The following is a 24,507-nucleotide window of genomic DNA, read 5'->3' on the forward strand; positions in this document are numbered from 1 at the left end:
TATAGGCCTCCGAAAAGGTCAGGGCCTTACCTTTCACCTTACTTAAGTTGATTGGCCCTTTTCTGGATGTACTGGACCTAGAACTCCGCCCACTTAGCATCAAGGGGGCCCGGCCCGCATCAAATAAGCCCGCCTATGCACCTCCATTGGGCCCCAACAGGCCTTCGCCTGCATCATGGCCCAGCACCAGCGGACCAAAATGGTTCGCAGGCCCAGCAGCACGTGGGCTAATGCTTGGGGCAACTTCGGCACAAATCTCAGCACCCATCTCATGCACTCCGACCGTTGGAGCAGGCCAATAGCGAACAGGCGATCGACGTTGTGCGAATTTCATGAGGTTCATCCAGCCATCCGCACCCGCACCCAAGTCGGCCCGGCCTGAGTCCATCCGAGTCATCTTCGAATCGGGCTCAGGAGGCCGGGTTGACTCAGCCTTCTTCTTTGTTGGATCATCCGACCTCATCGGCCCAAACTGCCACCGATGGACCGTCACCATCCATAGTCCCGGAAGTGAAGTAGCCGCCGCTGCATCCCGCTTAACCCCTTTGACCAACGCACCTGAAACAACCCCTTCCCCACCGGCCCGTGCAACCGGCCGCAGCGAAGACAAAGGCCGTCAAGGCCCTCGTAAACGAAGCATTGCCAGAAGGTTCCCTCCGGGCCCATGATTTGAGCTCTCAGTCTCAACGGCCGGGAGAGATCCACCATGACAAAGGCCCTGACGAACCCAACCCTCCACCTCTCCGTCGTGTACTTGTCCATGGAGGAAAACTCGCCGACCGTTTGCAGGAGCCTCTGCAACGCCATCTAGCCCCAGTATCCCATCGGGAGCCGCGGTAGCCTGATCCAAACGAAGGTGGAGCTGATCGCCCCCTCTGATGGGAAGAACCCCAGGTGCTAGGCTTCCACCACCACCTGCCCGGCCACCACCCATGGCCGATTGAGGACCTTGTCACGCTCCCCAGCCTTCTAGAACTTGAAGAGGAAGAACCCCCTCTCCAGCCCATGCCCCACCACCTCGCCCTTCAACCCTGCTTGCAGTCGAAACTCCCTCACCACTGCCTCTGCTGCCACCCGCTGGCCAAAGCCCCGAGCCACCACAGCTGTAGCTGTCCAGCTCACCGTTTCCTCCCTAAGTTCCTCTTCCGGGAAGCGGATCACCTCTGGGAACCACTTGAGGAGGTCCTCCACCTCCTCCAATGACGGTTCTGATGAGATCCACACCGGGCGGCCATCCACCGCCCTTCTTCAGTTCAAATCCAACCTTGTTCTCACCTTCGAGCTTCCCAGACGGTTCGCATGGGTGCCCACCATGTTCTTCCGGTGACCAAGCGCGCTGCGGCCGAAAGAATCGCTGGCGATCAAGGAAACGACGGCCGCAACAGGAATCTCAATGCACAACGAAAAATTTCAAACGGTCACTATTTAAAAACTCATAGGGCTGCTTTCTTGGTAGCCCCTTAATATTGATAAAAAGAAAAAAACTTATAAGAACATCAGTTAATGTGTTTTTTCTCCTACTCGGACTCAAGTTATAACCTGTAAACCCCTAATGGAACATGATAATTACTAGCAAGTCCTTTCTTGCACCGCGTCATGTAACTAATAATACATATCTTATGTGCAATCTAGTCCTAGCCTGCTTTGTGCTGTGACTAATTCAATCGTCAAACATTATAATTTGCATTATTATGAAAAACCTATATTGTAAAGCATTAAAAAGAATATATCACCATAGGATTAGATTAGTTCAAACTTAATTTTCAAGTTATTACATGAACCCCTTAAATGATAATATTAGTAGCTTTGCTTTCCCCTTTTTGCTCCTGTCATAAGTGGAGTTTGGTAATCAATTCATCTAATCAATCTGTAGGCAATTAAGTAATGTTACGTGCCTCCGTTATAGCCACATAAACAATACTCTTGCCACATGGCGAGAGAAGAGCTCTACAACTCAAGCGATTTATTGCCGAACATGGATAATTGGTAGACACTCGTCATGGGTCTAGTAAAATTTTCATGTGCATAAATGGATAACTCGAAGCATTTTTCCGAGACAATTAGCCAGGACTCTTTGTGCTTCCAAGGCTCAACACGGTCAACAGGTTTGCCCTGTTGTTTTTGCGGATTTACCTACTTCAATTAACTCGATAAAAGCTTCTATTGTTTTCTCATAAATATGTCAAGAGTTATTAGATTAACGGTACTAAAGATTGGATGGTAACATAGTAGCTAATCGCACATGATGTACTTCATGGAGGACTATGTCAAATATTTTCACTGAATTACTTAATATTTTATTTTCTGAATTTCATAGATGTATTTATTCTAGATTACTTTCATAACTTCAATTTACTGGAAAAAAAAAAAAAAAAGCCTTGATTCGGTTGGGATAGGCTGCCTATTAAGCTCTCTTTCTAGGTTCTCAATGTTGACTACCTGGTAAAAACTGGAGTCAGACTTGATGCTCGAGCGACCTTAAGGTCAATCCACTTTATAGCACGTTCCTAGTTAAATAATTGCTTGGACCAGTTTGCACATGCAAATTTGGGCTTAATCTCAAACACCCCATCCCCGACATTCGCAGCACATCCCATGTGAAAGCCACATGTCACTGAGCTGGTGCAAAAGAGTGAACCAAATGGGGGGTGTGCGGTGAACAAAGTGATCCGGGAAGAACATTAGAGTCTGTTTCACTACCAAGCTATAGTGCTCTCTTGAGTTACCCCATCACTGCTCACCCGTGTCAAATTCTTGCTCTCCTGAAGCACATATGGCGAGGGTGTTGCCATCCGAGCAAGCGCTTGCTGATGAATTGGGGTCATAGGTTTTACCAGAATCTGTCATAATTTATAGGAGTTTGGCAGAATCTTATCTCGCCGCTGTGTTAGTGCCACAGCGGCGATGCTTGGCGCCCGATAACATTTTCTTACTTCCATAGACCGCACAGTGTCGTGCTGATCGATCCACGTGCCACGTAACAAATCTGAAACTTTAAACCAACCATTCCCTGCCACATAGATCCATCTCCTTTGCCACGAACAAAACAGTGCATACACTGCCAAAGCCCAACAGTAATCAATGTTACGGCACCCATAACAAGAAACACGGCCGTAGCAGAGTCTCAGACAAAGTGGGCCCATTGCAAAGCTCTACAGTTCCACAGCCATACAACCTCTCTGAACCCAGCGATTTCACACAAAAAATACACTACTTTATTTTAAAACTTCCTTTGATTGATCCATTTCACTTAGCCAATGGAAGAGCAACGAATCGGATATGTTTCCTTTTTTGTGAACATTGGATTCTCTGAGCTATCTGCTCTTCTCTCTCTCATCCTACTCTGTTCTTGTACAAAACTCCTGTCCTGTATAAGACTCGCACAGTTAGTACAACCCCCTCCATTATTTTATACAAACTCTCCCAGCTCCCCCCCTGCTCTCCTCGCTTCTCACCCCCACCCTCTCGGGTTGGTCTGATGCTATTCTAGCTCTTTGTCCGGAGAGTTGAGCAAATTTATGATATTGCCCCTCGCTGGACCACCGCCATGAGCCGGAGCCACCACCAGCAAAACCCTCAGCACCCGAAGCTTAAACCCCCGCCGCGGCCGCTCTTCTCCTGTGGGATTTTCCGCAACTGCACCCAAGCCGCCCTCAGCCCCACCGCTCCTCCGCCCTCTGCCACAACCTTCCTCCCCTCGCCTTCGCCCCCTCCGCCACCCTCCGCCTCTCCTCCGCGTCCTTCTCCTCCGGTCCCACCACCTCCGGCCTCCGACCCGACACCGACGATCGAACCTGATCGCCCTCCCCCTTCCTCTTCTTCGTCGTCGTCCTCCTCCTCGTCTACGTCGCAGAGTTTTACCCAGTGGCGCTTCCCGCTCCACCACCACCACCATCACCAACCCCCGACGGAGGCCGATGCCCGCCCGGTCGCGCCGCCCGACTCCGCGGACGACCTCGCCGAGGCCTTCCACGCCGCCAAGATCCACTTCGCCTCCGGCGCCCGTCTCCCCGCCCTCCGCCTCCTCGAGCGCTCCCTCTTCCCCGACCCCTCCCAGCCCGGCGTCTCCTGCCCCCCGGCGGTGATGGCCGGCGTGGTGGAGTCATTGCGTGATCCAGCTTGGGCTCGGCCGGCCGCGAAGGTGCTTCTGGCGCTGCTGCTGGCGGAGGCGAATCGGCAGGCGGCGGTGGAGGCCGGGGCGGCAGCGGCGGCGGTGGAGGCGGTGGCGGCGTCTGGGCCGTCGGGGGCGACTGCGGAGCGGGCGCTGGCGGCGCTGGAGCTGCTGTGCACGGTGGCGGAGGGAGCGGCGGAGGTGCGAGGGCACGCGCTGGCGGCGCCGGCTTTGGCCGGGGCGGCGGAGAGGATGGGGGGGAGGGGGCGGGAGTGTGCGATCGGGGTGCTGACGGCGATCTACGGTGGCAAGCGTGCGTCGGAGGCGCCGGAGGAGGTGGCGCGGGCGGTGGTGGCGGCGATGCAGGGGGAGTGCAGCGCGCGGGGGCGAAGAAAAGGGGCGCAATTGCTCCGCTCCATGCAGGAGATCGGACAGCTGGATCTGGGGAACGACGGGTGGAATGCGTGCTGATTCGGGGGACGATCGGACGGCTGGTGATGGGCGGTAGGGTGGGGTCCAATGTGGGTGGGTGTGGCAGTGGGTGTCTGTGTGGGAGAGGATGAGGGGTAGGTGGTGCGAAAGGGATGTGACGAGGAGGGGTCAGTGTCAGAGTGTGATGGAGCCGCTGCCGGTGGTGATTGCACCCTGCGGTTGATGGTTTTCGTGATCCGGTGACGTTTTGGAGGTTTTGTGCAGTGTTTATTCTCGTCTCCTGTATTTCACTATTTTTCACTTATTTTGGGCTTGTGATTTATCTAAATATGATTTCATCACCAAGTAGTATGTAAAGCAATGTGAAGTCCGTATGATGCAAAGCAATGCTACACCCACGAATAATTCACATATCTTATTGTATATAATTAAAGTTGCCTGGAATTTTTTTCATTTTCATAATGCTCACAACTCACAAAATTGACGTTCAAATACAGAAGCTTTGGGTTTCTCGACAGGAGGAAGGGTATGGCCCAATGAACAGCCCTAGTTCATGTACCTATGTTATATATGTCATGGCAGGAATTCTATACTTCACTAGCTTTAGTTACTGATATTATAAGTTATATGTAATGCAATCTTTTGTTTGTAATAGCAAAAGTTTTGTTGTGATTTAGTATCGAAAGCTGCATAGAGTTCGGAGAGGATTTTCATCGATGGAGTTTCTGTAGCTAGAGGTACATCTATTCTTCCACAGTATTTGGATTTCTTTGCATCATTCCACTGCGGTGTTGATTCAGTATGTTTATCGAAAGACGAACAATGCGATTGATGTGGTAAATCACTTTGGGGACTGAATTGATATCTGTGGAATCTTTTATATCTTAATTTTATGAGCTGTTTTCACATCAAAATGGTGTAATCATTTATTTATATTTAAAAAAAATTATATAAAGTAACATGATAATATTCATAGATATTTGCTTAAAACTATTCTAAGTATAAAGGGGCTTGAACTTTAGACAAAACCCTCAATCCTTGATAGTTTCCTGATTTCTTAAAAAAGATAAAATAAAAGTTATAAAGGACAAAGGTTTGCGTCTGTCTTTGGGCTGACTTTCCATATTCAGACACCTGCTCTCTTGCTCTCTCTCTCTCCCTCCCTCCCCCCCTCCCCGGCTTACAAAGCCTGACAAGCTTTTAAATGAACCTGTCGGTAAACTGCTACAGGGTCAATGGAATAATGTCCTCCGCGATGGGACAAAGCAATAAAACAACGGAGAGAGCATCAACTCAAAGCTCAGCAAACCGATCATCGAACTTTGCTATTAACTAAATCTGAGATTTTAAATTATTTTTTACAAGGATTATGTATCTTAGGTTGTCTTAGTTAATGGTTTAACTGGATGAATTTAAAATGTTTTTAACTTATGTTGGATTATTATCTCAAAAAAGAAAAACTTGTGTTGGATTATTAACTAGGTAAAATGTGATGTTCCTCACCCCCCCCCCCCCCCCCCCGGGAAGAAAAAAGAGAGCAGAAAATATGAGGTCTCGTTGGTCACACAACAAGTAACCTGTAGAAATTTTGTTCATCTCATTCTGCACGTTCTTTTGTTTCCCAGTCAAAAAAAAAAAAGAAAAAGAAAAAAAAAGTTGTTGTTGGATATTGCATCCTTCTCTAGTAGACCGTTACATAGAGGATATAATCTCTTTTCACCAAGATATAGAGGATATAATCCCTTGAAAAAATAATATTGGAGCAGCAGAACTCCAATCATTCAGCAGTCAAAGGGACCATGGAGCACAAAGTAGGATTTTCTTCTAATCATGTTTATTTAGACAACGAGATCATTCTCAATGGGGGGAGCAAAGACTTCTGAAAACAAAGGAACTGACTAACTTTAACATCGATCAATTGAGCTCAAAATTAAAGCAAACAAATCTCTGTCGAGTGGGCCATAGGAAATCCAACATCAGAAATCCAGCAACTGTTAGCTCACATGGAAAGTAATCCGAAAGCACTTATGGGGCCTCTTTCACATGACCCATCAGAGACTAGTGGTCCCAGGAACGAGACCATCAAACCTTGTGGATACACTTCTATTCAAAGCACCAAAACCACAACTGGGCCCCAAAATATGTGTTTCTATCTCGAACTTGGGAGGCTAAGGTCTATGGTTAATTTTCCTATCAATTCTCACCGTCAAGCTTTCTTCAAATATCTGTTTTTATTTATTATTTATTATTTATTATTATTATTATTTATTTTTTTGCTGGTAAGGATTCCCATTCATTATAATTAACATTTTGCCTTCAACTATGGATTATGATAAAGACACCTATTAACAATTTTACTAAAACAGACACCTATTAATAATTCCCAATGATTACAAATACCTTTCCACTTTTTTTGAGGAAAAAAAACAGGAGTATCTATTTATCATTTGCTATATGCTGTAAGCACCCTTTTCCGTCCCCCATGTATAATCCTCTTAGAAGACCTTATTGTGCTGCATCATGATTGCATTTTAGCTACATAACCATATGACATATTTTTAGATCATTTAAATGCAGCACATGCTCAATAGACACATGATCAATAGCCAGTTCTGATTGTTTAACTGTTTGTATGCATCTTGCACACTTGATTAGATAACATATCGGTTAATCAATCATAATTAATATAAGAAAGCAAATTGGGTGGGTTGGCTTGGTCTAAGATGGTCTAAGCCTCTTAGGTCAAGCTCATACCAGCTAGTGTCAAAACCCAGGACCAAGCTCAGCCCGATGAGCAATAGCCGACCTCGGGCTACGATCGTGCTAATCTAAGTTAGTTTTGGGACTTCTCATTTTGGTGTAAAATTAAAAATTTATAAAGTGATCTCTCATTCACCTCTTCAATGTTGATTCTATAATACTAAAATCACTTCAATGATTTATGTATCATATTATTAGAAGGAAAATCTTTGACATAATCGCTAACTTCTATCTCATCCTGTATGAATTAGTTATCAAACTTGCAAGCTATTAACAATGGGTACAAATATCTGACCCAAGTTTAGTCCGCCCAACAGAAACTGATCCATATTGCCCAAATTCCGGGCTGGGTCGAATGCGTCAAGGGCTCGTGGGGCCCAAGTGCATCCCTAGTGGTTATTGGACCATTTGTGCAAACAATGCCTGTAGTCTGCTATTCATAAAAAATAATTTTGATGTCATTATTTTGCTTCAAGGAAGGGAGGTTTTTGTCTATCCCTCATATCACCGGTGGGTTCACCGATTTGATCTAGAAGAAGTCAGTGATTGGCTTAGTGGTAGGCGAGGTTCCACTATGCCATCGACCCGTCCATGTGTTGCACCCATCCCCTATTATCACATCAATGAGATGAGCTGGGCAATAATTTTATAAGTGATTGATAGCAATACTTATTAGATAACCGCAGCGAATGAAAGCATATACCTTTGCTGTATGTAATGGAAGCTGCAATTATCCAAAGAAAAAGAACTTATGTGGAGTTTATCATTGTCCGTTTTAAACGTTTGATTGTGTTGTGTGGAATCACATACAAGAGAAAAAGCACTCCTAAAGGCATCAACTCAATCAACAATAATTCTTGAGAAGCCCATCGTAAGTACCTTTATTATAATTCCTTAACAAAATCTTTTTTCTCTATTTTCCCTTTCTTTACCGAAAAATTAAATTCAAGAAAAACTCTAACTTGAGGGGAAAAAAAAAAATACATCTACCATGCACTACTACATGGATATTGCGTTCTAATTTCGAGGTCCGCATGGATTTACAATACTTGGCTGATCCACCGTCTGATAGCTTAAGCTTTTTGGACCGTGCGTCCAGTGAAAGGTGGTATCGGAGCCCATTTGCTTCACAACCTTATCAATTTATTTAGTTCCTCACAAGGAATATCAGAATTGTGTAGGACTGAAGCCATGGGTGGGTCCTCTCTCGAGCAGGATCCAATCTGTGATGAAGGTGTTATGAGGTTGGGTGGAGGAAATTGTTATTATCCCATATCAACTAATAAAGGGGTGCTACCAAAGAAAACAGGTCTACACGCTACCCATGTAGCATGTTTTTTCCCCTTAAAATGATACTGGCCCCATACAAATGCTGTCAATTGAATATAGTGTTGCTTCAATTATTGATGTGTATATCAAAATTTAGGAAACTAATTAATAGGTGTTAGTCTATAATTTAAAGGATACATGTCACTATCCTAGTCATTTTAATTCAAAGTAAGTGCCGTATATGGTGGATGGTATCATTCGCGCACTATACTGTTATTTGAATGGTATCATGTACCCGATGGTCTCTTTTAATACAAAATTATCAAGTCCAACAATGTGATAGATTGGATTATATCATTTGTTACCGAGTATATCAGAGGTTGGACTTAACGATAGGATGGCGTCTGCCTTTTTCTATTCTTATTTTTTGAAATATACTCACATTAGAATAATATGATGGTTCATACCCCCGCCCCCCTCCGCCCCATCAAAAAAAAAAAAAAAGCTACCGAACAAAGATCCGACTCTGACACATATGGAGACAAATTCATCTTAAAAAAAGAGACCTCTCTAACATACATTGTGTAGGTTGTTGGTCGTAAAAAGTTGGTGTTTATGGAAGAAAAGAAATAATAGAATATTCTGCTTCCACACTTTCTGGGGCAGAAAAAACGGTGGACTTCGTATTGCAAAAATGGATTAAGAATACAGGAATCGGTTGGTTATCCTCCGAGCTCAACCCACTCCAAGGACACGAAACGTTTAGATAAAGGCAACAACCAGCGACTTGACCGCGTTGAGGAGACTTACGTGGGGAGTGCACAAGGCCAAGCAAGAAAGCCACATGAAGTTGCACCGCTTATCCCGCTTACATCAGTGTAGCTGAATGCCTGCTCGTGCATCACTCATATTAGAAGCAAACCATGTACATAGCACTAGATTAATAATATCATTATGGGGGAAGTGCCTCACTTCATTTTTCAAAATAATAATAATAATAATAAAGTACAAAGATTATCAGAAAACCTCGGATAATTTATTTGCCATATTCTTAGAGATCCCCCTACCATGGATATCAGCTTATGGTTTTTATGGATGAGGTACAGAGGACCCATATTTGATATTCTAGCAAAATTGCCGGCTTCCCATACTGATGCAAGCTGGCACATCTCGGCTGAGGTCCTGGTGAAGTTGAAAACCATGCTTCTGATCAACGGTATGGCCCTGCTTATGGTCTCTTAAAATGGAATACCAATCAGAAAAGCCTTCCATAATTGCCAAACGAAAAGGAGTTACGATGAGACAATCCATCAAATTATAAAAATCATATAAAAATACGTAATATCGGCCACGACACCATCAAAATGGGCTCATTGGAAGTGCAGAAATGCAAATCCTCAACAAACTCTGATTTTAGAGAATTCCTGCAATTGAGATGCATATTTTTATAGTCATGCAACTTGGGGCATGTATCCAGTAAACCAAATTGGTTGATTTTTGTTACGGCTGGAATCCATCTTAGATCGGAGGCATTAGAACGGGGTGACGTCTGGTGGATCAATGACAGCCAGATCTGTAAAAAAAGCTTCCATCGGAGTTGGCTCCGACGAAGACCCTTGAACGCTCAAGTCAGATTTTTCACAGTAGTTGAAAAAGAGCGAACGTTTATGAGAGAGAGAGGAAGCATACCTTTCTTGAGATCTTCGGATTATCTTTTATAGGTGAGGTTGGAGCCTTGAAGAGAAGCGGGAGGCTATAGAGGACCTTTTTGCCCCTCATTGTGTCTCTAAGCAATATCGTGCCTAGCATTTTGACTTTCTTGAGTTGGTGAGTATTGTCACCTCATAGCACGTGGGACTGCCACTGTTAAAGGTAGGAATCATCTGATAGGAGCCGCTTGTCTTATTTGATGAATGATGTGACTAGACTGTAGGAGGGCCTCTTAGGGTTATCATGACTTTCATAGCTCGGTCTAACAGTTGCAGGGAGAATTCAGATGGGGGCAACTGAATCAAGGATCAAGAGGAATAGACCTTAAGAGCTGGCAGCAAGCTCGATGCGAATACTAATATTGGGGCCGATAGCCGAAGTCCAAGTGACTGATGTCAAATGGCCAAAGTGGCCTGTTCCCATATAGAGGATATAGCCCGATGGGACTGTGCGAGGATCGCTCTCCCCAGAGTGATGGGTTGTAGTAATGCATGGCTCCAAGGCTGATTAAAAGTAAAGATCGACCAAAGATCTTCGAGAAAGACGCCAGAGCTAGAACTTCCCTTGGATCGATGCCTGACAATGTCACCTCATAGCATATTGGGGAGGAGCCCCACCTATTGATGGCATAAGTTGAAAATCAAGATCTGAGAGTGGAGAGGGCTCGTCTTATTTATGATTACTCTCATTTATTAATGGAATGATACGACGGACTATAAAAAAACCTCATGGGGGCTAATAGTCAAAGCTGGGAGTGGAGTCAGATCCAAATGATTCAAAGCAAATACGTGATGGTTAGTGCGATTCAGAAGCCCTCTATCCCACGCCTTCGGCGAATACAAAAATACATTCCAGTTTTAAATGAACATATTGGTAGTGCAGGGACCACACGCACTCCATTCACAGTAGCACCTTGGAGCACAAGCAGTGGTAGGCGAGAATGGCCCCAAGCAACATATAAGGAACAAAAGCACCTCATAGGCAGCTAGCTGTACACTACTATAATATTCTGCGGATCCCTTTCAGACACGAAAAGAAAAAGCAAAAGCAAAAATCCAAATATACACTCCACAACACAGAACAAACTTGCATTTAAACCTAAGATAACACTTCTCCCCTTGCCTCCCTTCGAAGCCTGGTCCACAACCTAAAGAGGCCAGCAAGAGTCGCACAGAATCCACCCACCTCGCACGAGATGGCCTCCCTGATCTGGCTTCTTCATGGCCTCCTTGCAGTCATTTGCTCGAACACGAGGCCGGCCCTGGCGATGCCGCCGGCTCCACCCGTCAAATGCAACGCGACGGGCTGCCTGCTCTCCAACGCCTACGGCGCCTGGGGTGACCGGAAGGACTGCTGGGTCCAGACTGTCGCCTACCCGACGACCGAAGACGAGCTCCGGTCCGCGGTAGCTCGGGCCAGTCAGAGGAACCAAAAGGTGAAGGTGGCAAGCGGATTCTCCCACACCATTCCCAAGTTGGCCTGTCCTCCGTCGGAGAATTCGACGCTTATAAGCACGGCCAAGTACAGCACGGGGATCGAGGTGGACGTTGAGAAGATGACGGTCACGGTGGATGCCGGAGTAGCGCTGAGGGATTTGATCGATAAGGTGGAGGCGGCGGGGGTGAGCCTCGTGGCGGCGCCGTACTGGGAGGGGGTGAGCGTCGGCGGGGTGGTGAGCACGGGATCGCACGGGAGCTCGTGGTGGGGGAAGGGCGGGGCGGTGCACGACCACGTGGTGGGGCTCAGCCTGGTGGTGCCGGCCGGGAGATCGGAAGGGTATGCCAAGATCGTCAGATTGGAGCATGGAGATCCACTTTTTAACGCGGCCAGGGTGTCACTGGGACTGCTGGGAGTCATCTCCAAGGTCAGTATGTTGTTCCTTGGGATTTGCTTGACTGATTCTAATATTGCACCACGGTATGACTGAGATCAAGGGTTTAGGCTGATGGTTTTACATGAAGATTTGGCAGCCTACCCAACGCCTCCCATGAAGGGTAACGATTATTGGCTACACCAGAGAGCCCAAGGTCTCTGATTAAAGACGACCAGTATCGTGATTTAAAAAAAAAAAAAAAGGGTTGACTTGGAGCTTCTTTGGATGTCCAACCGCCACAGCTGGGCCTGACACTTGAGCTGGAGTTGGGTATGCATGGACCATTTGCATATCCTGATCCATCTAAAACAACCTCTTTCCTTTTCTCAAATTCAGGAAATTGACATACCGTAGCCTTCCAATGTCACTTCGAATTCTTTGTTTTCTGGTTCCGCCCTAGCCCTCCTAGAAGCATGAAATCAAAACATTTGGCTTCCTCTCTTTCATGGATTATATTGTCCTCAATTTTGCTCTCAATCAAGCAATTAAGTCTATACATCTCTCTGTGTAAAAGGAATCACAAAAGGTAAAATTCTTGCAATCTTCCTCTAACAGAGCCTTGCCATCTCTCTCATCTCGGACGCCTTTTCTGTAGGCAGTCACTAGTGAAGTTTCTCCTCATTATGAGGGACAGGACAGTGTTGCCGTTTATATCGGCACAATACTGATTACCAAATACCAGGTCCAACCAAAGTAGCTCAATGAGCTTCCAAGTCATGCATCATGAATGCCAACAAAATTCAAAAAGCTCAACAGACCTCAGTGCTCCAGAGGAATTTCAAATCATAACCTTCTCCATAAATAGTGCACGCATCCCTTCGTTAACTTCCGGCAGGAAATAAAGTGGAAAAGTTACAAGGTAGAGTTGTCGAGCAAAAGGCCTTGATGATGCCCTGTCAAGGAATGATCTCATCTAGAGGACAATTTCAACAAAATAGAGATTGGATCCCAACAAACTTATCCTTCAAAGCATAGTTCAGATAATATGAACTATTGACAAAGTCCAGAATAAGAGTGGAAAATAGGAAATGGATCGACTGATTACAACAGACCATGCATGGACAATTCAACATGTTTAACAATAAGGCCGCACATGACAAAAACATTCAAGCCAACATACATGAAATGCAGTAAAGCACCTTCGAAGCATGGGCCGCAGAGAGGACAGAGTTGTTTAATTCACATAGGGATGTTCGTCAGTCTATGCATCGTGCAATGGTATAAATTTAGTCACACAGCTTCTCTCTTTTTCCGTTTTCCTCTTCTTTGTTTTGGGCATCAATTTCATTTGCTTCACAATAAAGAACAAGTACAACAATTGGTATTGATGACATAAAACTATTTTGAGAGACCGACTAATCTTTTCCCGACTTATCTTTTCATTTTTCCTTTTCAAAAAACTTTTATCATATTTGTTGGGTTTTCGAAATTTTAACAATGGACTAATTCTGTAAGGTTTTGAATATAAACTGCAGGTGACTCTCTCACTAGAACGTAGATTCAAAAGAAGTGTAAGTTATTCTTATGAAGATGACAGTCGCTTTGAAGATGAATTCCTTGATCTTGCTCAGAAGCATGAGTTTGCAGACATCACCTGGTATCCATCACAGCATAAAGCAGTCTATAGATATGATGATCGAGTTCCCTTAAACAGCTCTGGTGATGGTGCTAATGACTTCCTTGGGTTTCAGTCAAACCTCATTGCGGTTTCCAGTACAGTTAGAGCGACAGGTACCTTTTAACCCTATCAGATCAAAAGAGTTATCCTTGGCAAATGAACATCAACCATTAACATTTCATAATGTTGTGCAGAAAAGGCACTAGAGAAAGCCAGGAATGTCAATGGAAAGTGCACCCTGGCAGCTACAGAAGTGGGATTCAAGAAATTAGTGGGCAATGGCTTGAAGAACAATGTAATTTTCACCGGCTACCCAGTTGTGGGTTATCAGGGTAAGATGCAGACTTCAGGTTCCTGTCTACACTCACCATCATCTAACATCTTAAGCTCGTGTGCATGGGATCCAAGAATCAAAGGACTGTTTTTCTACGAGACTACAGCCATCTTTCCTGCTCCAAAATTCAGAGACTTCATTCTTGATGTCAAGAAGCTAAGAGACCTAAAGCCAGAGAATTTCTGTGGTATTGATATCTACAATGGATTTTTAATTCGCTTTATTAAGAGTTCAGAAGCATACCTTGGACAATCTGAGGATTCTGTTGTTGTGGATTTCAACTATTACAGAGCTGATGAGCCTTCAATACCTAGGCTCAATCAGGATATTTGGGAGGAGGTGGAGCAAATGGCGTTCTTCAAGTATGGAGCGAAGCCTCACTGGGCCAAGAACAGGAAGCTTGCTTTTACAGGAGTGCAACAAAAGTACCCTAAAATGAGCAAGTTTCTTTTGGCAAAGAGGCAACTAGATCCTCAAGATATATTTGATAGTCAGTGGTCAGATGAGATACTCCTTGGGAAAGAATCGGCCAAAGATGATGGGTGTGCCTTGGAAGGACAGTGCATCTGCTCAGAAGATAGGCATTGCAGTCCAGCAAAAGGATACTTGTGCAAGCCAGGTCTTGTTTACAACAAAGCTATGGTTTGCAGATATACAGAATCTTCGGCACAGTGATGATGTCTGATGAGAATTCTCAAATTGTTTTCCACAGCCTATGGCAGTAACAACCAGATATTGTAACCAATATAATTAGCAAAAACAGCCATATTTTTAGGCAAAGGTCAGATCAGTACCGATCAAGCCATTCAAGCGTGCCATCTTTTAGATGTTGGAAATGATAAAAATACCTTAACAAAGGCATATGATGTCTAAGCAGACGACAATATCTAGAAAAGAACAGTAGGATTCAGAAAACAGAATACAGGAGATCTAGGACAAACAAGCTATCATATACAAAATCTTAGTAAACATAATTCATCATAGAATGTTATCAAGGAGTTTCTGCTGCAATGAAGGAAAGGTTTCGTTCGTCATCAGAAACAGCACAAGAACAATTACAGATATAACTAATGATGAATTAGTAATCTAGGAAATGTGTGGACCCCATACTGAGAAGTATGAAGTCAATAAACCAGGATGACACAAGTTGAAGGTATAATTTACATACAAGACAACACAAAGAATTGAAATTCACTTTCTAGATGGTCTGCATGTAAGAAAATACCAGAACCTCCCAATCTCATAATAACTATTGCAAGTAATTTATCAGATATAGAAATGTAAGATATAGAGATGCTAAAACTATGCTACGTCTTATGTTCCTCCACCATCAGCTCTGCACCAAGCAATAGCTACAACTTCACATGTTGCTTGCCTCTCTAGTATGTAAATATGATCTCTTCATTAATACATAGATACTGAAGAAGTTTTTCTAATAGTTCCAACCTTCCACTATTAAAGTGTTGTTTTCCTGAAGAGTGGAAGAAGGAAATTTTCTAGGATAAGCCTACAAATTTGCAAATTACATACACCCCTCCAAAACACGTCAAGAAGTAGCACATTCCCCATTACATTCACTTCTTCACCAGATAACCCATCGTCCACCTCTCAAACCCCCTCACAAAACAGCAAATTCAGACATGTTCTATCACCAATTTGACCACCAAGAAGAAATGAGGAAAGGTAAATAAGGAAGGTGAAGTGCGAGAGAAGAAGATAATATAAATTCTGACTGTAGTAAATTTTTCCTGCATAGTTTTTTGCAATCATTCAAACAACAAACACTAAAGACAAATTATGACAGGATCCTGTGGCATGACTTAATTAATATAAATTACTAAAACTTTTTCATCCTTAAGAGTTGTTATCCATGAATCCTCAAAAAGGTCTCAGAGAATAGGAGGGAATTACCTAAGATGGGATAAGCGAGTGCAACATCAGCAGGGATGGATAATCAAGAAGTTAATGATTCCAGTTTAGCAAGAAAAGAAATGACGAAAGCAAAAAGGATACAATATGATCATTAAATTAACTTACCACACAAAAGTCTAGAAGTACTCCATATATGATGCTGATGTTGCGAATCCACTAAAACGAAAAACATATAGTTTTTATGGAAAACGGGAGTACGGAGGCAATAGTAAAAGCTAAACAAGCTAACAGATGAAACAGGTTATAGATTCCACATGCCACACATATGGGAGGCAAGAAACAAAAGAAAGGCACCTTCAAAATCCCTGCATATGCTTAAGAGGTGGGCGTGGATATCTGAAGATATACCATCTGTGTATATCCATTGAATACTGAGTTTTCAAGTCTTGCTAGACCAAGCCTCTGAAATAAACCATACCTTCCATCTTCAATAATTGGATCAGGTGCACGAGCAGGGTCATATCTAGTTTGATGGGTAAGGGAGGGACCAGCCACTGGTGGGAGCTCCCAGTATACATCCAACACTGACTCCACAAACCTGCTGTTTTGAAAATGTTCTGCATACGATATTGCCTTATTGCTGTGGTTAAAATCATCTCGCATGTATCCTCTAACACCCCACCATGCTTCTCCCTTCCCACAAAGTTCATCGATGTCCACAGCCTTCTCCCAGAACTTTTGTCTTTTCATCCTTATTCTTGCCTCATCGCTCTCTCTGAAGCAGCTATGCCCACCACCTATAATAAAAATACAAGTTCACAATGTTAGGGCAAACGGAACATACTTAGGGTATCTAAGGGCAATAGAAGAGATAAAAAGTCCGAATTATCAACCATTTCCCTACGCAATGCAATGCATTGCACTCACTGCACATAAAACACATCATTCAAAATGTTAAATAAATAAATAAAATGAGCACTATTCTTTTCTGAAAGACAATTCAAATTACTGAAGGCAAGAAATGTATCTCCCAGTGGCAGTTCTATGCAGGCATTGAAGGGCTTTAATTTCTGTGCTGGACTTGCAGATGGTCATTGATTTCAGACTAATGGCTCAGAATGGGCATGTGAGGTATATGTGGCTCACCATACAGGTATAGAAGATGTCACAAAACTTACTGATCTTCCTTTTATCAATTATACTCACCTGGTTGAACAATGTTTCTCACCTGGACAATTATTTGAGATCATATGCCAGCCTAACAGACAACGAGTAGTTTGCTAAGCAGTGCATCCTTAAGATTTGAATATGGTTGAAGCAACAAGGCTTTCATGATAATCTGCATGATCTCGTGGTGACTTCTGATAAGTCATATATTTTTACAATTATTTTAAGTATTTTAGGTAGTTAATGGTGCTAACATCTTCCAAAAACCCTAATTTCATAACTAAGTTGGACTTTCTTGCAAAATTAAATATTTTTAATAATATTTTTTGAAAAATATGAAATTAGAGTACTTTTATGAAAAAGTTGACTGATCAATCTAAGCACCAAAATAATTTCACACCCACTAGAGATTTAAAAGAAAAAACAATTTACATTTCTTCCTTATTTGGCAGGTATACTCAAATCGTAGGAGACATTCAAAACGTCAGGACTTTGGAACCCTAGCCGGCCAACCACCACTTGAAACCCTACTCTAGGGCACAGAAGGAGGGCGCCAACAAGGGGTAGGCGGCAGCAATATGGGGCGGCCACAATGAAAGGAGGCGGCACAAGGAATAGATGGCAGGTTGTTGCTTGAGGCCTATCCAAAGGAAGGGAGATTCTATACCAAATAAAAATAATTATACATGGAATAAAATCGTGAGAAAAATACCACCTTAACCCCAGCCCTAGCCCTATTTAAAGACCCCAAAACACCAGCACTATGATATCATCAAGGAGAGGGGGCGGCACAAAGAAAGAGAGGGTGGGCAGCAAGGCTTGGGTTGAAGGCTGCTTTGAGGCAGGAGGTGCTGAAAAGAAGAGTATTGTTTCCTACGCCATCTCCACGCCAACACCAATCTGAGATCAAGATCCAAAGAGAAAGAAGAGAGAGGAAACCAACATGCTCTAAGGAGGTCATTAACCATCTTCTCGACAAGACTGCAGAATCTGCTTCAAGAATCTTTGTTATAAGCTTTCTGTTTATTTCCTGTTCTTTGCTTTTACGTTTCTTTAAGTTTCTTGTAATTAAATTCTGATTTTAATCAATGAAAAGTTAATTTTATGTTCTTTAAATTTCTGTCTTTTTAATTACAAGCTTTATTTTTATTGTACGTAGATGATAGGATCTAGTTAGTAGATCTTAGTACTAAACTTTTCTTTTATGCACTTTTAATTTTTGATTACTGTATTTCTTTTAAAATTCTTGCAATAGGATTTAGATTTTAATTAACACAAGATTTAAATTTCTGAAATTAATTTTTATTGCAAGTAGAAGTTAAGATCTAAATAGTAGATCTTAGTACTGAGTTTATCTTTCAGCACCGTTTAATTTCTGTCTTCTGTTTACAATTCCGTTTCAAAAACTTTCTTTTTCTTTTTATGAAAGTCAAAGTTATCAAATCAAAGCACTGTCTTTTCCATGGATTCGACCCGACTCGCTGCTCTCTACATGTTTTTCAATTTTTTTTAAGAAGTCGGATATTTAAACTAATAAACACGTGTCCTAACAACAACATCGTGCAATATCAACTTCCAATGTGATGATCAACCATTTAATATCCATAGAAAAGACTACGGCAGATTAGATTAAGGGAAGATGAAGCAAAAGGATTTTCTTTATTTGGAACAGAAACAAGGAAACCTAAATTATCAGTTGAGATACTAATACAATATAGGAAGACATGAGTGTCCTCTATGACAACAGCAAAGGAAAATTCAAGTATGGCAGAAGATAACAATAAAAATAAATGGCATGACGCATAGATCTGATCGAGGAAATGGGAATATGATGGCAGAGAATTTCAAGGAACACGCATGCAGAAAATCTCTTGGAAACAACAGATAAAGAGAATTTCATAAACAGCATGAAGGAAGAGAGCTGTTAGAGACAACCATCTCAAGTTGTTGAGTTAAAAGAAAAGTTTAATAACACCTAAAAGTGTTTTTTCTTTGCCTCAAACAAAAAACAAGAAAAGAAAAGAAACTGTGGTCCTCCTAAAATGGTGAGGAAGAGTGGAAAAATATAATTTATGGAAAATAAGGATGCCTTTCAGAAAGACCAACACTGGACGAACCACAAGGGTGGAGATCTGCTTGGAAGAAACCATAGTTTTCTTTTCCGGCCAACAGATCATATCTACTGTTTGAAGAAAAAAATCATAGTTTCAAGTTTTAGCACATTCAAGATTCCATCAGTCACTTTTCAGATGAGAATACATTTGGTCTCCTACTTTTCATATGAGAATACCCCTTAGTCTTTTTTTAAAACTTTCAGTCTCGCTTTAGCAAAACTTAGCAAAATGGAAGTTTGACCAATCAACAAATGCCTTCTTTTTTTAGAAGATAAACAGAGCCATACTAACTATTTTAGTTTCCTAATTTGATTGCTTGATTCACTCAATTCCAATGACAAACCAACTGAACTATTCTAAACCACTTAGTATTGAAATTCAGAATTTTAGATTAATAGAATTATTCATTTTAGTATTCTACAGCTCCATATGGTAATATCGCTGTTTAAATGCAGTGCACACAGCCATACATGTATTTGAGGTCCTTTGACCCCCACCCCACATTGCATATATGTGGTCATAAACTCATACTACATATGGACCAAAATGACTATCAACTTATAATTGTATGGCCATGTATATGGCTTGCTTAATACTGTACAGCTGCATATGTGAGCCCAATTAGAATTTCTGAGCCACATAGCCCACTCTAGTTAGGGCGTGAGGTGATGAGTTGAAGCTAATGGTTAAGTTTGACATAGGTTTCAAGTGTGCTTGATATGGGTATTAACTGTGTTAAAATGTAAATTATGTTACGTTTATTGCTATTAGGTACTAAACACTAAAAAATAAGCACTAACTGTAAGTATTGTTATTAATATTGCTATTATAAATAGAAAAAATATTACTATTGCTATTGTTGTTATCATTTACTTAATCATTCTGCTTATTTTTAAATAATTAAGAAATAGTAACTGCATCTTCACCTGCATATGCAGCCCATATACCGCATATGCACCATGCAGTATTGCAGTCCTTTGATCGCATGCATACTGCAACTGTCTTTTAAAACATTAGGTAATGTTTCTTTTTTACATTTTATACACAACTATTTTTATTTAAATAACCGATTCATATAATTTGTACAAAATGTAATTGAATTTTTTTCCTCTCAAACATATGCATTGCACAAATATCAAGGAATGCGAAGAAAATTACAATAAACAAGCACTATGATCAAGTACATTCCTCATTTCCTTTATAGAATGCATGGAGGCTGATGAAAAGTGTTTAAAAGAGAGAGTTTTTGTGAGCGCGAAAGGGAAGCGCCGATGCATCCACATTTGAGCCACACATGCAGAATTTTTACACTTTCACTGGCCAACACACACTGCCCATGAGCTCTTATTTCTGTTTTATCAGAGAAAATTGTCTTCTTCGGTTATTGAGCTCTCCTTTCCAAAACATAGGTATCAAACAGCAATATCCTCTCTCCCCCTCTCTTCCCCACCTCCTTTCTATACCAACCCATAAGACCTCAAGCCAAATTTGTCAAAAGGTTCAGAACCCCTTCCATGTCTGGATGCTACAGAAGTAAAACATATATATATATAAAAAAAAAAAGCAACAATGAAGCATGTCCAGTAAGGAAATAAAATAAGTAACAACAAGGGGTAAGCACAGGGAATAGTTTAGTGGAGCTGTGCTAAGATCTGAGAGCATGCAATCATCCATCTTTGGAACCTTTTACCACTAGTTTGCAGGAAAGGAAGGTTATCCACGGCAATGGTTTCCCAATCTGCTCATTTATTAGTTAGTTGGTTTCTAGGGATAACCTAGAAGAGCTTTTTTTTTTTTTTTTTTTAAATAATCAACCCTTTAGGAAAGCTTGTTAACCAAGATTCTAGCTAACCATTACCAATTCGAAGACATGACATTCAGCTTGTCAACCAGGTGCAGCTGTCTGGTATTTCTCTTAAAGTAAAGAAGCATTTAGGAACCAGGATCAATACCAATTATACAAAGACAACCACAAGTAGGTACAATACACTAGATAGAAGTTTCTGAGTACCATGTTTTAAAATTTAGTTGATGGAACCTTTGCATATCCTACGGACCACTCCATCTTCTAAAACACATCATGCTCTTCCTATGTGGAAATCTTTGCAAGATCAATTTCCAATAACAAAAGAACTCATCCTAAGTTAATAGATGCTTTCCTATTTGCAGATTAAAGATCCTAATTTTTGTAGCTTCCTGGGTTGGTTTTAACATGTCACCTATTAATCATACCAGTCACAATGTCAGCTAACTGAAATCAAGAAACAGAACAGTGAGTTTGAAGTTTGGACTGCTTCATCCATCGAACTTTGTGAGGTGTCGAGAATTTAAATAATTGATGCATAGCTAGATGCAAGCTTGCACCCATGAAAATGCATGAACAAGTATACATGGTACATAAAAGCCAAGGAAGAATACAAGTACGCACCTCTAATATAAGATTGATCACATATTTGCCTTAAGGAATAATGGTCGCCAGTTCCAGTATCATAGTTATCCTCAAATATTAGATGTCGGAATCCAGCTTTTAGTGCCTGCTTTAATCTGTTTCAGCAAGAACAAAATCAAAAGCCACAGCTTATGGGAATATATGCTAGAGCAATAAATGAAGATAAACAAAGTTATTCAACTTCTTAACTTATGCTCCTGCAGAGATCACTAACATGTATAATTTATAAAGGGATGGACTATGCTTTTCTCGAGAAGAAAGGGTATCTATTCCTTTCAAGTCCAAAATCAATAATAGAGCTTTTAGCTCAGATCCAAAATATTATATATTTCTGCGGTCTCTAAGCTATGCATTAAATGGGTACAAAAACCGATGTTTTCCATTGTGCTAGTGTGCTAACATACATGATAACATATTAAATTGCAAATTCATCTTATTAGTCATAATACATATGTTAAAACATATAAAGATTGATAATCAATAGATTTTAATGCTTGGATCAAAACAAAACATGGTCTCACATCATTTTAACCATTTATTTTATACCCACTTGATGTTTGGGTTATAGATTATCCAAAGAAAACATGTGAATTTTGGTTTCTGAGCATTTTTAGTGATAAAGATCATATTGACAATATAAATTTCTGATTTGAATACTCCATGATTGATTTTGGAGTTGAGATGAGTCGATGTCCTCTTTCTATGAAGAAGAGCAAAATCCATTTTTTTGTGATTGCGAGTCTAGATAATGATTACATAAAAGTTCAGAGCACCGGCGGGAAAAAGAAAATTTTCAGTAACACTTGGGTTGACTCTACTAGATAAAATATACTACAGTTTAAATTTTTATAAAATACGGAACACTTATGTGGCTTGGATGGAAAAGGACCAAATACTAGGCATGGATATACCTCTTCAGCTCATTCTGGTGATCATCAAAGAATACCAGCACCCGGCTGAGATCTGAAATCCCATGCTTCCTAATAACACTCGCCCAGTTGACACTTCCAAAATCCAAAAAATCCTTGCCAGTAAAGTAAGTACAGTTCGCATCAACATAGGCCGGCCCCTTCTTTAGATACTTCTCCGGGTGTCGAGGAGAAAGCGATATAATCCATGTCTCTGGCATTGCTTGTCGAAGGACCCATGTAGAATGCCCCTTGAATGCACCGCTCTCAATCATCAGATCTGGCTTGAGCCAACGGACCATGAACCAGAGTCCAAAGCTATGGTCAAAGCCCATCCCAAACTTGTTGTTCTTGATCGGACGGGTCTCATAGATCGGCACAAACTCTTCCAAGCCTTTGAGTAGATCCTTTGTCGTCCACTCTACTGTTTTGCCATGTTTCGATCTGCCTTTTGCCAAGAAGAAGAATTAAGAAACCATAGAGTGGCAGAGAAATTCTAATTCATTGAACCAAACACCAAGCTACGCTTATTATTTAAAATAAATTTTCAGCCCATTCTTCTAGTTCATCCAGCCAAGCAGACTAAAGAAGATCGCATCCTGATAGCAGAAGACCGGCAGTGAAGCCCTGAGGAGCAAAATCGAGAAGAACACTAGCCAAACAAGAAATGTATAGCAAACGTTGAGAAAGAATGCTAAAATTTCCACAAGTAAAAATCGTGTAACCTACCGAAGAATCATGACACAAAAGGCAATTTAAATGTTAGATGAAAACCATATAAATTCGAACAACGGATAAAACTTCTCGGAAGATTCCTTAAAAATTTTCCAGGAGTCCCATTATTATCACATCTAAACTACCAAAATAGACAAGAAATATCCGAAACCTGATAAGCGACATGCAAAGCTCAGATGCAAGAAATACAAAAAAGGCAACAAGAGATTATTCCAACAAGTAATCACAGAACCGAATCAAATCATAAAGCCAAATCTAAGAAACCCTAAATTATTCACTCAAAAAATAAATCAATATTTTCCGGAAGATCAGTTAAAGAAGCAACAAATCGAGCAAATAAACCTCAAGAAACCCTCCATTTCCGCACATCGGAATACGGAGAGGACAGATTTAAAGGGCTTACACCAGGGAACGCCGAGGGAGCCGAAATCGGTGGCGAGGCCCTCGAGGTTGGCCCCAAAGAGGGCGTTGCGAGCAATGGAATCGTGGGCGGAGACACAGATCACCGGGCGCGAGCGAGAGAAGAGGAAGCAGGCGACAACGAGGAGGAGGAGGAGAGAGAGGGAGACGACGAGGCAGTGGGAGCCGGAGCCAAGGCGGGCGTTCTTGGAGATCCGGGAGGCGAACGAGGCGTGCTTACGGATCTTGGACTCATCGTCGCCATCCTCCTCCTCCGGGCACGGCGGAGACCGCCGAGCCGAGAGCACACTCTCCTGCATCTCCTCCGCTTTTTAGCGCTGCCGTGAGAGCGAGCTCGATCTTCCCTGCTTTTCTAATCTCTTCTTCCGGGGCTCCTATCTTTTTCCCTTTTCGAACTGTTTTGTTTAGTTTGCGGAGTGCGAGACCAAAGGGTGCGGGGAGGGGAGAGGGAGGCGCGGATGCGGAGTAGGACTGGAAGGTTCCGTCTGTTTTAATGTTTCCGGGATTGGCGTCTTGGCAGGACTCAGCGGTGCCAAGTAAAATCGTTGGGCTTGTGGGCTCTGCTGGCTTGTTCGCGGCATCCAGTCTCCACTCTCATTTTATGCCGGTGACTCGGGGTCGCGTAGAAGGATGCATCTTTAACGTGAATCCACCGTCGGATTGTATAGTGGCCATTTTAAGAGCTACGAGGGTGATGTGCAACACACACCCCCCCCGCGCCCCCCCCCCCCACTT

General features: G+C 42.2%; 3 protein-coding genes across 5 annotated transcripts; 2 read left to right on the top strand and 1 right to left on the bottom strand.

Annotated features, from left to right (window-relative positions):
* The first annotated feature begins 3,303 nt into the window (after positions 1-3,303).
* On the top strand, positions 3,304-4,956 carry LOC105042156 (uncharacterized). The gene has a single exon (XM_029264821.2). It carries the CDS (start codon positions 3,548-3,550, stop codon positions 4,580-4,582), a length of 1,035 nt encoding a protein of 344 aa, XP_029120654.1. The 5' UTR covers positions 3,304-3,547; the 3' UTR covers positions 4,583-4,956.
* A 6,521-nt stretch (positions 4,957-11,477) lies between these two features.
* LOC105042184 (L-gulonolactone oxidase 3) lies at positions 11,478-14,838 on the top strand. Its single transcript, XM_010919309.4, has 3 exons — positions 11,478-12,146; positions 13,631-13,886; positions 13,968-14,838. Exons 1-3 carry the CDS (start codon positions 11,478-11,480, stop codon positions 14,780-14,782), a joined length of 1,740 nt encoding a protein of 579 aa, XP_010917611.1. The 3' UTR covers positions 14,783-14,838.
* On the bottom strand, positions 13,080-24,305 carry LOC105042165 (uncharacterized). Of its 3 annotated transcripts, none has more exons than XM_010919287.4 (5): positions 23,756-24,305; positions 22,621-23,065; positions 21,689-21,804; positions 16,334-16,776; positions 13,080-13,446 (listed from the first exon to the last, which is right to left on the bottom strand). In XM_010919287.4, the coding sequence occupies exons 1-4, from the start codon at positions 24,069-24,071 to the stop codon at positions 16,355-16,357; spliced, it is 1,299 nt and encodes a 432-aa protein (XP_010917589.1). In that variant the 5' UTR covers positions 24,072-24,305; the 3' UTR covers positions 13,080-13,446; positions 16,334-16,354. The 3 variants fall into 3 exon arrangements, with proteins under 3 accessions (XP_010917589.1, XP_073108912.1, XP_010917582.1); XM_073252811.1 differs by lacking the exon at positions 13,080-13,446 and adding an exon at positions 15,491-16,195; XM_010919280.4 differs by lacking the exon at positions 13,080-13,446 and having other exon boundaries at positions 15,491-16,776; positions 23,756-24,304.
* Positions 24,306-24,507: the final 202 nt, after the last annotated feature.

The sequence above is a fragment of the Elaeis guineensis genome, chromosome 2 (genome assembly GCF_000442705.2).
Source record: "Elaeis guineensis isolate ETL-2024a chromosome 2, EG11, whole genome shotgun sequence".
Classification (NCBI taxonomy): domain Eukaryota; kingdom Viridiplantae; phylum Streptophyta; class Magnoliopsida; order Arecales; family Arecaceae; genus Elaeis; species Elaeis guineensis.

Coding starts and splice junctions, on each gene's coding strand:
- LOC105042165 (XM_010919287.4), bottom strand. CDS start 24,071: ATGCAGGAGAGTGTGCTCTCGGCTCGGCGGTCTCCGCCGTGCCCGGAG. Junction 23,066..23,755: donor CTCCCTCGGCGTTCCCTGGT/GTAAGCCCTTTA, acceptor TCTTGGCAAAAG/GCAGATCGAAACATGGCAAA. Junction 16,777..21,688: donor TGATCAATCTTATATTAGAG/GTGCGTACTTGT, acceptor TTTTTATTATAG/GTGGTGGGCATAGCTGCTTC.
- LOC105042184 (XM_010919309.4), top strand. CDS start 11,478: ATGGCCTCCCTGATCTGGCTTCTTCATGGCCTCCTTGCAGTCATTTGC. Junction 12,147..13,630: donor TGCTGGGAGTCATCTCCAAG/GTCAGTATGTTG, acceptor TATAAACTGCAG/GTGACTCTCTCACTAGAACG. Junction 13,887..13,967: donor CAGTACAGTTAGAGCGACAG/GTACCTTTTAAC, acceptor AATGTTGTGCAG/AAAAGGCACTAGAGAAAGCC.
- LOC105042156 (XM_029264821.2), top strand. CDS start 3,548: ATGAGCCGGAGCCACCACCAGCAAAACCCTCAGCACCCGAAGCTTAAA.